The sequence below is a fragment of the Parasteatoda tepidariorum genome, chromosome 6 (genome assembly GCF_043381705.1).
Source record: "Parasteatoda tepidariorum isolate YZ-2023 chromosome 6, CAS_Ptep_4.0, whole genome shotgun sequence".
Taxonomy (NCBI): domain Eukaryota; kingdom Metazoa; phylum Arthropoda; class Arachnida; order Araneae; family Theridiidae; genus Parasteatoda; species Parasteatoda tepidariorum.
The window spans coordinates 16,816,597-16,834,752 of NC_092209.1; the positions used below are offsets into that span (position 1 = coordinate 16,816,597).

General features: G+C 25.1%; 1 protein-coding gene across 2 annotated transcripts in view; it reads right to left on the bottom strand.

Annotated features, from left to right (window-relative positions):
- LOC107446754 (pyridoxal-dependent decarboxylase domain-containing protein 1) overlaps positions 1–18,156 on the bottom strand; it is a 30,952-nt gene that overhangs the window by 3,867 nt on the left and 8,929 nt on the right. Inside the window, exons 6-22 of one of the 2 annotated variants that reach the window (XM_043055036.2) lie at positions 17,796–17,994; positions 17,457–17,528; positions 16,359–16,565; positions 14,964–15,035; positions 14,163–14,315; positions 12,745–12,795; positions 12,545–12,619; positions 12,207–12,267; positions 11,789–11,841; positions 10,281–10,386; positions 8,714–8,772; positions 5,783–5,895; positions 4,222–4,346; positions 4,125–4,139; positions 1,947–2,065; positions 855–947; positions 541–643 (exon numbers count right to left, since the gene is read on the bottom strand). In XM_043055036.2, the coding sequence (XP_042910970.1) occupies positions 541–643; positions 855–947; positions 1,947–2,065; positions 4,125–4,139; positions 4,222–4,346; positions 5,783–5,895; positions 8,714–8,772; positions 10,281–10,386; positions 11,789–11,841; positions 12,207–12,267; positions 12,545–12,619; positions 12,745–12,795; positions 14,163–14,315; positions 14,964–15,035; positions 16,359–16,565; positions 17,457–17,528; positions 17,796–17,994 (1,676 nt within the window). The remainder of the gene's footprint in view (positions 1–540; positions 644–854; positions 948–1,946; positions 2,066–4,124; positions 4,140–4,221; positions 4,347–5,782; positions 5,896–8,713; positions 8,773–10,280; positions 10,387–11,788; positions 11,842–12,206; positions 12,268–12,544; positions 12,620–12,744; positions 12,796–14,162; positions 14,316–14,963; positions 15,036–16,358; positions 16,566–17,456; positions 17,529–17,795; positions 17,995–18,156) is intronic. The other variant, XM_043055037.2, reaches the window with a different exon arrangement.

Here is an 18,156-nt window from a genome sequence, read left to right on the forward strand (position 1 = left end):
TAGCAATGAAAAATCTTCATTCTTCTAATTAAACATTTTAGTCTTTTATGGGTTATAATGTTTACTATTACAGGGTGCGCAGCCAAATTTTTCCACATAAAATAAGCACCTTTTAAGTACTTTTTAAGCATTAAAAAATATTTTTAATCACTTTCCAAAAGAAATATAATAATAATAATTACGATTTGTGAAGTAATAAAAATTGTTTTTTTCTATCGTTTAAAGTTCTTAATTTATGAACAAAAAATCTATAAAATTTAAAAACATTTTCGTCAACTTCACATAATCATGATAAAATAGCTAGTTTCTGATAAATATTGCAGAGAAAATTGTTTAAATCATGCATATTTTGAATGTTTGGATCAAGATTTGTAGCCAAATGCTACTTTAAAATACATGCAAACAAGAAATTTTAAAACACACCCTACACCCATTTTAATAAACCTTATATTTCGAAAGAATGCAAGTTTTTTAAAACATCTTACTTACAAAATGATAAACACACATTGCAGCTGTAATTCAATATTTAAAATATAGTACCTGAAGATAAATTGAAACTTCGACCTTTAATACCAGTTTCAGTAGGGGCTGGATACCACCAAGAAACGAGGGAACCTATAACAGGAACCTGACGCAGTACACCCTGAAAAATTGTGATAGTTGGTTTTACAAAAATTAATTTAAAAATATTATAAATATTTGCTTTAGCAAATATTTATAATATTTTTAGATGACGAGCAGATACATCTCTGAGAGTAAACAATTTCATATTAGCATCATAACTGGAAAAAAATTTTACTGAAAATCTAATGATCAATTAAAATATAGGTTAGGTTATAATCGTGAATACTTACTTCTTGCATTAGTTTTTCTTGGTTTTCTTGCATCAACTCTTTATTCGCTTCTTCAATTCCTTGCCTTACAACCTCTGACATACTTTCAAGAAACTAAAAGATAATAAAAATATCCAGATTAATATGTATTTAAATTTTGTGTCATACATTTTTGTAGAACACAGATTTTTACTCACTAATTAGGATCCATTTTTATAATGTTTCGATTATATAATACAATCATAAAAAATAACTTTTTAAAATTTCTTCAGTTTTTATATTTCACTTAGCCCCTTTATGGGAACAGCTTGGTTTCTTCACATCTATGAGTCATTCTCTTTTACAACGAATTGTAACTCCTTACTGAATAGTATTTAATTAATAATAAGTGAATCTCTAAGAACTGTTAGAAATTTAAATGCATTAATAGGAGAGTACTCCTTTTACATATCATGTTTGACAGAGCTTTAATTCATACAAAAGTTTTTTTTAAAAAAAAGTGAATCTTAGAAGATTTCATAGGATGTCAGACGCTACTAAAATCCATATTAAATAAATATAACAAACCTAATTATTGATTTTTTTAAAGAAAACTAAAAAAAAAGAACCTAACATTCTCAAAGCAAGTACCAATTCATACTATTGAGTAAGTAACTTTATTATTAAAGTATATAATTGAATTAGAATACAAAACAACCACCTATGTTTATAAAAATTTATTTAATATTTCACAAATGAAATTTATTTAATGCTTCACAAAGATAGATAAATCAATTTTTGAAAACTCAAAATTGCTGTGATATTCTTAATGTTTACACAACCATACATAAGACCTAAAGATTTGATTGCACTATTAACATATTATGACAAACAAACAATTGGAGAAAAAATTATTTTTTAGGTGCATGTAAGTTTCTAATTAAAAATCAGTAGTGTTTTTGCATGTGATGCATTTATAATTTTAAAAAGCAACAATAGATCTAGCACATTAATTCATGGCACAAGTGTTGCTAATATAGAGAAATAACCAGGATTTTCGTGTCATTTATGGAAAATTTATATGCATATATATAGTTTATGATTTCTGACATTTAAATAATTAAGTACACTCACTTTAGAAGATTCTTCCAATTCTTGCCCAGCTGATGTAACAACACTCATCAATTCATCTAAATTTAAATGTGCATCAACCATGCCAAAACGAACACAAAGCATGCCATCATCAGCTTCGCCTAAAAATAATCACTGGTTATTTAACTAAATTTGAAAATTATGCAAACTGGATCCTGACAATGAATTTAAAAGATTAAGAACAAAAAACATTTTTACTATTGACATGGTCTTTTCTTTATCTGTTTATGATAATAGACTATGCCTATTGACTGGATACAGACATGAGATGGAAAAGAAAACAAAAAACCTGAAAATTCCATCAGTTCAAATCGTGCAGAAAAAAATGTGTGAAACAATAATTCACAAAAAGAAAGCATTCAAAATATTTACATACTAATTTTTTAAAAAAATTTGTTACTATGTGTGTACATCAGCAGTCCAAGAGATTGTTAAGCTTACAACACATTTTGGGGAACAAATTTTCCGTTGCAGAAGATTTTTTTAATGGATTTTAGATATTTTCACGTCGAAGATTTCATATCTGCTATTGGTTTTTCTGCCTAAACTACAAATTTTTTTACAAAATTTTTATGACAATAAATGACATTCTTAGTAAATTTTTTATCAAAATGTATGAGTTTAAAAACATTACATATCAGAGGGTCACATAAATGTTGCGACAAACTTCTAAGAGTCAGGGCACATCATCAGGATTAAAACTGCTTAGGAACCCATGCCTAGAAATGTTGTCATACGCGGCCAGGAGCGCTTCCCTATTGCCTGTTTAGCATACAAAGAAACAGTTCATAGCAGAGAAGTGCCCCTAGCAACATATGATAACATTTTTGGGCACAGGTTTCTATGCTATTTTTAATCTTGATAATGTGCCGTAACTCCCCTAAAAATTTGTATCAACATTTACGTAACCCCCTCTTATAAATAACGTCTTTAAACTTGTACATTTCAATGAAAAACAAATTAAAAATGTCATTAAAAAACTGTAGCTTTAAGAGCTATACTACTTGAAATCCCATCACCCAAATCAGGCAAGAGGAAGTCTTTGTATAAATGCAGTAAAAAATTTGTCCCCTAGTGTAAATCATGATTTAAAATAATAAAGTAAAGCAACAAAATTACACAGTAATATAAAGAATGTTTCCAAAGTTCAGAAAGTCCATCATACGTTGAAACAATTTCCTGTCTGTGTGTAACAGAATTATCTATTTTTCTGTTATGTGGTTTACAGAGTATAAAAGAATAAATAAATCTGGAAACGTATTTTCCAGAAGAAATTTTGTATTTAATAATATTATTCAGATATTAATTCAAACATAAATAAATGCTTCATTATTGTAACCTAATGTTTTAAAAGCTAAAAAAAAGGTCGAGCATAAAATTTTAAATAAGATAAATTTGTCAATATTTTGCTATTGTTTTCTTCAAAATCATATACAATAAATAATATTATAAATATTACTGAATTACATTACAGATTTAATTTCCTCAAACGTGTTTGATTGAAAGTTGAAAGGGGTATCAGGAAACTAACAATGCAATCACATAACTAACAACTAAACTGAATTGTTTTGTATTTTGAAATGCCCATACATATAATTACTATCCTGAGTAATAAAGACTGAAATAATTCCAATTCATAACTAATTGGTACTCCCCCTATAATATTTATTGTAATAAAAAATGTATAATAAAATGAATATGTGACAAAAAAATCATAAAACAAATATGAAATCAGACTCTTACTATAGGAACAGTTTTAAACATCACATTAATCAAACAAATACAGTAATGATAATTATTAAATAAGTAAAAAAGTACATTTCTGTAACAAGATAAACAGCTAAAATTTAATTTAAACAATCAAGCTTACACATAATTGTCATTTTTAAAAGAAAGTCATCTTTATTTGAAATCTATTAAACAATTGAGCAAAAAGAAAATTACATTAAAATTTTATAAATTGAATCATGAAATTATTATATAAAAAGCTAGTAAAACTAATAAAATAAAAATCTAGTTATTGATAACCACAATAACATACAATTAACATGAATATGATAAGACTATTTAATTCAACTTTAAAAATTATTTAGAAAAGGTGCAAAAAAATACTTTAAAACAAAGTGTGTGATATAATGTTAAATATATGTAATACATTACCATAATCAATTCTAGCTGAAAACAAATATTAAAAAATAAACTTTTAATCAACTGAAATAAAATAAAAAATAAACATTAATTATTATACCAAACTTACCAAGAGAAAATGCTGAATCAGTAGCTTTAAGTTTAGAAACAAGCTCTGTATTTAACTGATTAATATCTGCTTTTCCAGTATCAGTCAGTTCATTCAATCTTTCAGCCCAAAAATCAGGAATATATCTAAACACATATTACATCAAAATGAAATATATACTATATAATGTATATTTTAATTTATAAATAGAAAGTATTTTAATGGAGTTTAAAATAAGTTATGTAAAAAGCACTACACATTTTGTTTCTAAATAATTCATAGGGAGAAATTGAAACAAAAATTAACTTTGTACGATAATTCAAACAAAGTTAATAAATAATAATATTACATTTTAAAAGTGACGAAGTTCTAGAAACTACAGCTGTTGTCTGGTTCTAAAACTAAAGGATAAAACAAAATATACAAATAGAAAAGTGTTGTGAAACTTTTGCTTACATAAAAAGTAGACTGCTAGAGAATAGTTAAACTATTTCACTACATTATGCTACAGTTCAAACTTGTGTCATAATTAAAATGAATAACAAAATTTTGCTGGTTTCAATCTATTTTATCTGCTGAATTAAACTTGGAAAGCTTTCGCTTTTAGATATTTTCATAGTTTTTCAAACTAAAATGTTATCTCAAAATACTTAAAATGAAAAATTAGAAGTATTTCACAAAATATTTATTTTATTTTAACCCTAATCATTCATAAATTCATGTAAAAAAGTTAATATTAAAATATAGACTGTTTTTGATCATAAACGAATTTTTAGTTACCTGGATTCGTACAAAAAATTATAAATATTTTTCTACTTTCCATTTTTTTCAATGCAAGGTTATTTTTTGTTTTAAACAGTGCAAAACAATATTATTTTTTTTAAATATTATTATTTAAAAATTAAAAAATTCATGCATAGCCAATTTTTAATGATGCTTTGAATTAAAATCCAGAACTGCATCAAAATTAACAAATTTTATTAATTCTTAACTTTTTTATTTTTTAAATGTGGATAAACAGTTTAAGTTTTGTCTGTATATACTATCAATATCATTTTATTTCTTATTAATCATGAATTGAAAAAGCCTGTTTCAAAATCACAAATTTATTAGTTACTTGGAAATGTATAAAAAAATTATTATATAACTCATATAATAATCTTAATTGTAGTACGTAACTAATAACTGTATCTAATTAACTTTTGGATTAATATCTGGAATTTCATCAACAACTATAATTATTTAGAATTAACTTTATATTTCTTTCAAATGCTGGAGAAATATTTCTTTTTTTTTTTTTTTTTTTTTTTTTTTTTTTTTTTTTTTTGAACTACACATACTAAAGTTCACTTTAATCAAAAACATCAATTTAAAGTTCATTTATGATAAGAGATAAATACTTTTTTTTTTCATAATATTTTAAGTTTTCAAGCATGGTTTTTAGTCAAGTATATAATTTAGTGTTTTGTTTAGTTTTACTCTACCTTTTGAAATCAAGAATAAACAAACATATAGTTAATTATAACATACTTTAAATTATTTTTAAAAAATTTATTATTTAAACCACAAAGAGGTAACGCACCTTACACCTCCCATACCAGCCCATTCGGCAATATTTACAAGTTGAAGTTTGGGATATTTTTTGTATTCTTCATATAATTGTTCCTTTTGAGCAACAGTTGAATTTAAAATTTCCTATAAGAAATCAAAATAATATTAATTTTGTCAGTTTGAGCAGAAACATATGCATAAAAATTAGTACATTCGAGTCATAATTATCTGACATTCGTGAGACTAGGAGCACAAAATTTAAATTCTCAGACAATTTTGATACTTTATTATTATTTTCTACAGTGTACAGTGATTAAAATTATTAAAAATTGATAGATGCTATCTTTAAGTATATTAGAACAATAGCTTTGAATTATATAGCAAATGTTGGGCACAACAAAAAATGAAACATAATTAAAGCCTTAATATGACAACATTTGCTTTTTAGTTTGCAAAAGGGATTCATTTAAATTGTGTGGTTGAACAGTAGCTTTTCAAATACTACAAATTGATTCTAACAAAGATTGATTCTAATTGATTACTTTTGCTTACTTTTGCAATGCAAGAATCAAACATTCTAATCAATATTCACTTGATTAATAAATTAGAAATGGCAATTCCTTAACTTGAAAAACCATACATTGCAATTAGGGGATTTATGAATCACAATTGGCATTAACTTGATCATGTATTGCATTGCATTTTAAAAAACAGCACAGCCAATTTTTAATTAGTTACAGAGAATCGTAATATAGATGATTTCCTATAACTGATCGAAGATCAAGAAACTGTTTACGAAGACTTTACACCAACAGGAAAAGAAATTTACTAGGTCATGCCAGAGGTATGAAATCTGAGATTTACCCTGTGTCAAAAAAAAGGAATAAGCATGATTGTAAAAACAACAGAGGTATTACTAAATACAATATGTAAAATATGTTTATGTAGAAAAATTTGAAGGAAAATATCACTGCGGATTTAAACAAAATGAAGGAACTATGGATCCGATTATTGAAAAGTTTAATGAATATGATACTGATTTACATATGCTTTCTATAGACTTCAATCACGCATTTGATAACATCAAAAGAAAAAAATTGTATAAAGCAATGCAGAGGTTTGGAATACTATTAAATTAGCAACACTTAGGTGCTAAGCAAGGTAATTTGTTATCAGCTATGTTCTTCAATATTTCCCTGCACTTGGTAATCACATCAATCAGCCAAAAAGGAAATATAATTCCCAAAGTCAACACAAATATGTAGAGGATATAGTAATTATTGTGAGAACAAAAAATAAACTGAGATAACTAATAAAAGATCTTAATGGAAAAGCAAATTAAATAGGTCTAATAAAGCCGAAACAAAATTCATGGTTATGTCAAAGTCAGAAGACCTTTACTTTTGAATGTGATAGCAAATTTCCTTGAATAATTGAAGTGATGAAATAAACAATTGTGAAATTCATCATTGTTGGATCTATTTATTTATAATTTCACAACTTAATGAAATCATAAATAAATAGATATAAAATGAAAACAAAACTGCATTTGAAAAGAAAAAAAATTACTAAAAAGCAAATTACTTTAAAGAAAATGTAAAATGGAGATATAAAAACCCAAGTAAAGCCACAAGTAACATATAAATCTGAAACCTAGGTTTTATTCAACAAAGATTGAAATCACTAAGAAATTTTAAACTTAGAAGAATTTATGGAAATAAACCATGCAGAAAAAGATAAAACCATGAAATTTAAAAAATAAATAAAATAAAGAGAAAAACATCATAAGATTTATAAAAGCTAAAGGAATACAGTAGATAGGAAATATCGAGAGAATGAAGGAAACAGACAGGTCTAAGCTTAAAAAAATCATGATAGGGAAATTATATAATGGGAAAAGAAGAAGAACAAGGCTAAGATGGCTGGATCACATTGAGGAAAAACCTCAAAAAATTTTAAATAAAAAACTGGAAATAAAAACCTGGAGAGAAAGAGAATGATTTAGAACTCAATTGTAGAGAAAGTCAAAGTTGATATAATCAGCTACATTTTTCAAGAAAACAGGTAGAGATGCAGAAGACCGGTTGAGTTTAATAGTGCAAGAGAAAGCCTGAATTGCCTTTACTGCATCATATTTTATTTTATAACAGTCATTAAACAGCCGGCCCAAGTTTGGAATTTACGACGACTAATGTTCAACTCTGTAATTTTGAATCCAATCTAGGAGACAAGGGAACTGTTTGATTAAGTATTGGGAGAAATTCGTTTTTGTGGAGGACTTTTTTAATGGAACCAACCTCCATTTGCATTACATGGTGAAGAAAACTATGAAAAACACCCATGGCAAGGATACTCTAACCCATGATCCATCTACCACTGAGGATATTTTACATCTGCACTGTGGTTGGTGTGAGCCGAGTGTAAAATTTTTATCAACGAGCCATGGTTAGGATTTGAACCCGGCACACCTCATTGGAAGGGAAATGAATGCTCTACTGCATCATATGTAATTAACATTATGATCTACAGATAACCTGTTTAATTGGAGATATAAAGCGAATCTGACACTGAAATTACACTATTAATTACAACACAATTTTCACATAGGAACACCAAAACGAATTGCACTGTTGTTCCAAACAAAAGAGTATGTCAGTTAATGAAATCTTTATAATATAAGACAAATATGTACAAAATTGTTGTAAAAAATAATTTAAGCAATCTATTTTTTAAGATACTTATAGCTAGTATTTAAAATTTTCTTACAGATATATATTATTCTTTAAAACAATTAGAAATGGACAAACAGTAATGTTAAAAATTACAAATATGGTAATTGAAAACGAGTTGCCATATTGCATATTTGCAGATAATGCAAATGTGAAAATTATACAGAGTGTTTTGCTGAAAAGAAAGACACAGAACACACTGTTTTATTTAGGAAAAATAAATAAACACTTACAACTTGTTGCTGTAGGCAAATGTGATATTGTTCCACATCTTGCTGTGTGGAACAAAGTGCTAAAAAGAAAAAAAAGCAACAAAAATTAAAAACCACTTAGGAAAAATTAAATGTCAACAATTAAATGCATTATTTCAACAGTCTTACAAGACCAAAATTTAGAATTAAGAAACGAGAGTAATCTTTCGTGATATAATTGAATATGTTTAAAAAATAACTATAAATTTTACTAACTGCAATTTTTAAACGAAGTTTTTAATCAAATTCAAGACTTAGAATGCTTCCTCAATTAAATTAACAAAATATTAATTATTTACTAAATATACTAGGAATTCCATTTGACAGTTTAAGAATATGAAAGAAAAAGTTTTATTCATATTTTAATATTCAAACTAGGCAAATTAGCGCCAAAAATATAAGTTAAACTCATAAAATAAATAAAAGAATTATTACACAAGTATGTAAAAATTCAATTATGTTCTGATAAATTTTTTATTATAAGAATAAAACAATAATATATATTAATTTAAACTTTTATTTTAATCTTAGAACCCCGTAGAAAACTTTCCTTTCCTTTTTTACTTATTCTGTAATAGGTGTCTTCGAAGCCTACTTCACCCTTCAGGACATTAATTAATATCAGGATTATTAACAGGACATTATTATCTCCTTCATTTTAAAACAATAGTTTAATAAAAAAAATAAAACAATAGCTGCACATGCCAAATGTACACTCGTGAAACATTGATGCTATTTCAAAGGAAGACGACATATTTTATACTTAGAGGAAATAAAAGAGCATTAAACATTTAACGAATTTGCAAATATTTGATGATTTCCTAGTATTTCTCAAATTAAACGCTTGCTGTCGAGAAAGGCATATAATGATGAAGGTTAAAGGAACAAATCGAGAAAAAATGTTTTAGAATAACAAACTGCCTCATGTAAACATGAATAAATATTTCTTAATAATTATTTATGTTTACTACAAGCAAATTTTTTATTCAAAACCATTTTTAACATAGGGTTAAGATAGTTAAAAGTAGATAGATAGTTAAAAGTAGATTGTTAAGATAGTTAAAAGTAGAGTATATAGCTAATAATGTATATAAAATACAAAATAAAAAGCAAAAATTGAAACACATAAAAGCAAAAGAACGCATAGAAGAGAAACAAATAAAGTAAGCTAATTTAAGTTAGTTCCTGAGAGAGCCACATCTTTATACTTTTGAAATCCACTTAGCTAAACAAAGAAATTCATACTAAAAAGGACATAACCTGCAGCTAATTAATAGATAACTAATAGGAAGATAATAGATCAGCGTAGGTTTCTATATTTTGTTATTTTTCAGATGATATTTTAACAAAAATTTAATTAAAATTATAATAAAATTAATTACTTTCTTACATTATTGTAAGTGTAGAAAAGGTAAAAGCTATCTTTAAAATTCTAAATAGTGAGAGCAAAAAAATAGCATTTTTTTTATCAAATATAAATGGTATGCTAAGTCATGTAAGATTCAAAGAATAATATTAATCTAAAAGATATGTGATTGAAATTACTTACTATGCGCATTTTCCAATGGACAAATCCTAACACAAACTCCAAATCCCTCTAATTCTAAGATTTCTGTTCTTATAGATGGTACCTGTCTTGCCATTATTTGTATCAACTAGAAAGCACAATTTAGAATGTTCAGATCTAAACTTATTTATTAAATTTCCACAATCTTTACAAAAATTTAGATTATCATTGAATAAATTATTAACTTTATAAATTTATATTACCAAATTACTAACTTATATTAACATTTTTCCATAATAAATTGACATATTTTAAAAAATTACAGAGAGTAACTATTTTACTAAAATCTTATCTTCTTTAAAACTTTAAATGAAATTGGAATCAAAAACTTTAAAATTTAATAGTTAAATAACAGCTTAATTTTAGAAAGAAATATAGATAAAAGATGCAATTGATGGAAGAATTTGCTTCATTTTGTTACACTATACACTAGTTTAAAAAGCCCTTTTTTTTTCTTTCCAATTAAACAATTTTAACTTTAAGAAAAATTGGCATTTTCAATTTCTATTTAATCTTATAGTTAGTTTTTGGTATTAAAAAAAATCAGAGAAAAATACAATCAAAATCTTATGTATCTCCAATAACTTTAATATCTTATTTTGTTTTGTTAAAAAAATTAAAAAAAATTCATGTGAGTATAGTTAATCTTAGTCATTAAGCATAATTTTTTTTAAAATTCTGCATTATAAGATTAATCAATGAATTTGGAGCTAGTAATATAATCAAATAACATATTTAAAGAGTGATTAACCAAAAAATGTGTTATAATTCACAATCGATACTTCATAGAACACTAACCAAGATGATACACAAGGTCTAATAATAATTTGAAACCACTTTTAAAGTTATACTTACTATAGATAATAAATACAGCATCAAATTATATAATATAAAAGAAAACCTATTTTTCGTAAATTTCAAAACAATTGGTTTACAATGTATGGTGGTTCTTTTTTCATGAATTTACCCAAGAATCAAAATAAAGCATACAAAAAAATAAAATACAAATTAGCAAATATACACGATTTTGAAAACTCACTCATTCATCACTGAAAACTGACTTTTTTGAATGAACTCCATCAAGAAAAATAAAATTATTAAGACGAACTATTTCTTAATTTAAATTTTTTTTATTCATTTATTATTATTTATTGATTTCATAATTTAACATTACTCCAAATTAAAAACATTAAATTAAAAGTTATTTGAATTCATGTAAAAGACAAAAATGTTGAGTTCATATTTCAGGATCAGATATTGTTGCATAGTAAATAAATCACAGCAATTTCTTTTTAAATCCAAACCTATATCTAAGGTTTTAGGAAATCAAAAAATTCTGTGATGGACAATTTTAAAAAATCTAAATTATAGATGTGTCTGATTATAGATGTCCCTATCGTAATTTCAATTGATATACAAAATTTTAAAATTGGTTATATTTATTGAAAAACATTTTTCAATATTTTGATTAAAAAAAGAAGCACACTAACCCAAGAATTCAAATTATCAAAATATGGTGGATTCTGTTCTGGCACATCACTATCTACAAAAGATAAAAAAATAATTTTCAGCATGTATATTTATAACATTTTTTATTTATTTTACCACAAATATTATTTATCACAGAAAAACATTATGCTTTCAAAGACTTGTTTGAGACATTACTGTAAATCTTTATACATCTTAAAAAATAATACACATTATGGGTATTAAATTTATGAGAAAGAATATTAAAAACTATATTTGATGTAATTTGTGAACTTGTAAATAATATCCACGTTTATAATTATGTAAATCTTAAAATTTAATAATTTTATTTACAATATTAAAAACACCAAAATAGGATTTAATGTTATATTAATTACTTTTGTTTGACTGAATGTGAATAATTTAATAATAATTCATTACCTCTAAAAGACTGGGGCACATATTGAAACACTAGAACAGGTGTGAATACATCAAACAGCACCTAAAAATATTAGACAAAATTATAATTAATGGATACAAAATAATGCAATGATACAATAATGGATATTAAAAAAAATAATGCAATAAACTATCATTTTACAATTTTTAAATTCTAAACTAAATCTAATGCAAGAACAGAAAAGTATTAAAAAAAAGATTTTATTTCAAAACACCTAATTTTCAAAAGGAAAAGAGGATAGCTATATCTTAAATTCTAAAGCTGTGTAATTATTTTTGTTTAAANAATATATATCATATAAGTATTCAAATATAAATACCGTTGCCGGGATGTTTTTGTCTTCTGTAGAAATTTCATATTGATGTCCATCTTTATTAAGAACCCTTTTTTTACTCTAAAAAGAAACGTTTAATGCATTAAAATAAAGTTTTAAGTTCATTTTCTAAACAATACATAAACCTCTCTTAATAAATTTGTTGCTTTATTATTTTTTATAAAATAATTGAAAGTAAAACTTACAATTATTCTTAATTCAGGAAATTTTTCAATACTTTCTAACAAAAGGTCAGTCTAAGAAAGAAAAAGAAAAATTATATTATAATGAGAAAATGCAATATACATATGACTCACATTAACTAAATATAATTAGGGAATATTACATATAATGAAATTTCCTGAATTAATTTATTCATTATTATAATTATAATTATAATAATGAATAAATTAATTATGGAAATTTTTCAAAACTTTCTAACTAAAGGTCAGTCTAAGAACGAAAAATGAAAAAAAATATTATAATGAGAAAATGCAATGTATGTGACTCACATTAAATACAGCTATGAAAATAACCATGTTACAACAATATGGAATGTAACCTTTGTTTCATCTTTATTGTTTGCTTAACATATTATATTAAAAAAATATACTATAGCTACTATACCAAAAAAATATACTATACCAAACATAAATGTCATGTTATATCTGCACATGTGCAAATTCAGTCATGACTCACACTAAAATAAAGTCTTGTGAGTCATAACCATGTTTAATCACTTGTAAAAAAAAGATAATTTTGATAAAATTTAGAAGTTACATATGAACAAAACAAGCAGTGACAGAAGTTTAAGATAAATTTTATTTTATTATGATATTAATATTAATCCCTTAGTCTTAATTTAAATGCATATCTTTTTTTTTAGACTATTAGATAATCCATGCATGGAATTAGCCAACTGTGATAACAGTTTTCTGTTAAAATTATTTTAATGTACAGTTTTATCTTAAGCCTAAATTAGGTCAACATGGGTTCTACAAGAACATGCACTGAGGGAACAATATTGGGATGTTTAGAATTTCTAATTTTGAATGGCTTTCAATATTGGACCAAGATTCATTTCTATATCAGATCAATTTTACAAACTATAGATACTCCTATATTGTGAGTCTATAAAGGTCCTATATAGAAATCAATATTAATGAAATATTCAAAACCATTCCAGGACCAATGTTACAAAATATAGACATCAAACTATTGGTTCTACATAATAAACCTATAAAAGTCCTATTAATAGTTGTCCAATATTCAAAGACATTTTAGGATCAAAAGTAGAAAACATTGTAAATATTTAATATATATTTATTATACAAATGCATGTATAATAAATATTTTTTATAAAAACTAATTTCGGAAAGTTTAATGTTGAAGTTACGTTATTTCAGAAATGAATAAAACTAATTCAATGAAAGAAACAAAAATTAAAGTTGAATTTTCGTAAAAGATAAAATATTTTGTTTCATTTAAGTGCCGTAAACTTATTTCAAAAATATATATAACAGGAATTAACAATTTAAATTTATTTTAGAATGTTCATACATTAAGAATTGTCTAATAGGCAAACACAAATAAAAAAATATAATGGATAAAAATATAGTCTTACCAACTTAAAACAGTGGCAAATCATCTGTTTTAATGTTTCATAGCCTAAGGTTTGCACAGTAAACCAAACAGGAAGAAAATCCAATTGTCCATTAACAGCTTGTCCGAGGCCAGCAGCATGCATTGCAGCCATTTCTTTGGTTTTATATAAAGTCTAATATAAGTTAAGAATGCTAAATCAAACTTAATAAATATTACAAGTCTCAATTTGTAAAGAGTAAAATATTAGTTATAGTTTATGTAATCTTATAAAAGTTTTATTTAATTCTTTACCAGAGAATAAACTTCAGTTCAAGTGGAACTAAAATATTTGCAGGCAACTTGTTTTATTACATTCAAGAAAAAAGAATGAAAAAAACATGGAAAATCTATAGTATGTTCATAAATTCATTTTTCAAGCACTTTTTAATAATCAAAAGAAACAAATTCTCCAAAAAAAATTTCTTTTTTATTAAATTACTCTCTCGAACTTTTAAATAATATATTTATCTAGAATTATTTCGTTTTCAATTTGTTGTAACTTTTAATAATATATTTATCTTGCCTCAGTCCAATTCATGCTTCCTGGTTTGTAATTTGTCTTACTGATAAAAGTGTATCTGTGTGGCAAGTTTTTCATAAATTTTACTGTTTTGTGATTTTAAATGATGGTTTTGTTGAATTTCAATTCCAACACTGCTTAGGAACATATATTATCAATTATCAATTTGAATACTACTCAAATCAATATGATTGATATTGTAAATACATTTAAACAGCTGCAATTATTTTAAAATATATTTAGTTCATTAATGAAGGATACAATATAAGGTAAAGATGGAAGACCAATCCATTCACCAAGGCTCAGTGTCATGCTGTCTCCCAAATTGGAGGGCTAAAATATTAGAAAAGTACACATAAAAATAAAATAAATGAAAGAAAAATCTTAAATTGATAGCATAAGGTTAATTTGTGAGTTCTGGAAACAGCAACAGATTATCTGAATAGTAGATAAAATATAAGACATTGCTAATTAAACGAGATTTTTAATCATTATAAAATGATAAATGGATTTACAGAGAACATGTCTTTTAGACATTTCATTATAACAGAGATAAATTAAGAGAATGCATAGTATTAAAAAAAACCCAGAGAGACTCAATTTTACCATCTTTTTTAAATGACAGCCTTCCCTTTTTGACTAAATAATAATATATTGAATAATAATGCCTTTTTTGGTTAAAATACAGACATTAAATATCTTTCACCTTGAAAATAGGTCACTTTGAAAAAACAAAGCCAAAAGACTGAATTTTTTATCTTCTATGTTTAGTACACAGTTCAGATAAACAATTTTTCAACTAATTCTACATATGCCCATTAAAAGATTAATAATAGCATTCCTTTAGTGCTTACAAATTCTTTCTTATATCTTGTGCGATTGGCATATTGATATTTTAGTTAAAAATTTAAAAAATAGCTTAAAAAACAACAAAAATAGCTTTTTTATTACTATTGAAATTTAATTACTTCTAAAATTCAATTAATTGCAACCTATTAATGCAGTTTTTTTTATTACACTAGTTTCAACTTAAAAACATAACAACGTATTCATATATTTCATTTAATTTCTCTTTTGTTTTATTGGTAGTAAAAATGTTTTTCTATTTCACAGATGAATCATGTATTCATAGAAATTATGAACTTTTTTTTTTCTTTATGCAGTTAAAGCATATTACTTATCAAAATGAAAAATAGCAAAGACTTCATTCAAATTCACAGATAATGAATATGGTATATGCTACAAGCAAATGAAAATATATATCATATAAGTCTATAACTATTACTTAAAAAATTCAAAGTATTAGCAATAAAATAATATATTTTTAGCAAAAAATACAGTATTTCATCCAAAAGGAGATTACAGTACCTCTAAGCTAGTATCCAATTGTAAATCGAAGTTTATTTAGAACAGCAAGCTTGGTAAATATAATTTTTAAAAAAAATGCAACACTTTATAATAGCGGAACAAACAATTTACTTCAAGAAATATTTTAAAATATATTCTCAAAATTTCTTTAATACATACTGACAAATAATTATGATGTCAATTTAGATTAATTTAAAAAATTATTATTATCTACACTAAAGATTAGATCAATAGTTTGTGTCTAAACTGTGGAGTGAAATTTGATACAGATTTATAAATTGTACAAACCAAATTTGAGACTGCAACTAAACTGAGAGCAGCTAAACCATGTCCTTCAATGTGTAGCCACACATTATGAGCAATGCAAATTTCTTGTATTTTCTGCAAGTTATCAACATGGCCAACCATGCTAGAACCAGCATTGGCAATTACAAAAAGTGGCGTTTTAGCTGCTGATAAATCATCTTTTATGCATTTTTCCAATGCTGCAGTATCCTGCAAAGGTATTATTTATAAATCACAAGAAAACAGAAAGTTCATTGATCATTAACTACTATACATTCTGTTTTTGGTTTCAAATGGTATCTAATCAATCAATAATGAAAATCCTAAAAAAAAAAACTTTTTTTTCAATAAATCTTTAGAAACATAAGAAATTTGTAGAGAATTTAACATTTTAATCTGTCACCAATTCTTTGCTTGTGAAAATATTTTACTTTTAAGGTTATTAAAAAGCCTTAAATTGAAAGCAAATTTAAATTTATGCTAAATAAAAAGTATATGAACAAAAAGTTTTTAATTTTTTAAAACTTTTTTTTGTGAACAAAAGAAAGTAGAAGCAAAACCAAGATGAACTTCAGGACCACTGTTCAGAGAAATCTTAACCTTTCACTCTCAGATATTTTTGATGATGGGACATCAAAAGTCATAACTCCAAAATTTAAAATTTTCATATCTTAGTATTTAGTAACCACATTATTTCATGATTGCTAGTTATTATATAAAAATATCAGTCATCGTATTTTAAATGATTTCATGCTTATATTAGTTTAAGTAGCATTTTAATGCAAAGGCTTAATTAAGTCATCTGTCATTACTATACTATCATGTTGTTACCAAAAAAAATTTTTTTTATTACTTAAAAAATAATTTTTCAAATAATTTGTAGATAGTTTTGAAATTCAATTACATATAAATTTTTGCATCACATTACTTTACGTAAAAATTCAAATTAATAATATGACGATGGGTCAAACATTAGTAGTTTGGCTAGTTTTGTGACAGCAACTAGACAACAACACTTTGAATAAATTCCTTGTTCCTGTGAGACTTATTTAACTACAGTAAGTTAATAATGAAGTAGAAAATAATTATATAAAGTAATACCATTTTAAATTGATTTTCAACAGTTCCAGAGATACAAGGAATAGCAGTTATGCAAGATAGGGGCAATCCAAGCTGGAATAAAAAAGTTGAAGCATTACTGAAATTTTTTTTAAAATGTAATTTATTTAAAAACAAATTGAAACATTTGTAAATTGTTTTAAAATATAAAGGTTTCTAAAAAATTTGCAAAAATTGGCAAAATAAATGGTGAATAAGCATTTATAAGTTTTGATGTAATATTTGTACTTTCAGGCACTGCACACAAAAAACTGTAGTTTTTTTTCAAAAAAAATATAATAAAGTAAAATATGGTGAAATAGTACTATAGTTCATACTAACCTGAGAACATAAATGGGATAAATATTTCCCAACCCCTTGGGCATAAGGATCACAGTAATAAATAACAGGAGGCCTAGGAAACAAAGCTTCATATCCAGTTGTAGAATATCTTAGATATCTTAAATGTAGAACCATACGAATAACTCTAATAAGACCTTCCCTACTGTCTTTACTAAAGTAAGTGAGACAGTCATAAAATCTAAAACAAACAATAAATAGTATAAAATTTTAATAATTAACTAACTAACTCAGTGGCGCGACAGCCCATTAAGAGGGCCAAGGCCGACTGTGCCCATCTCAGTTTTCTTGACCTTGGGCTCTGGGGTGCAGGAGCAATGATTTTTATTTTATTGCATTATAT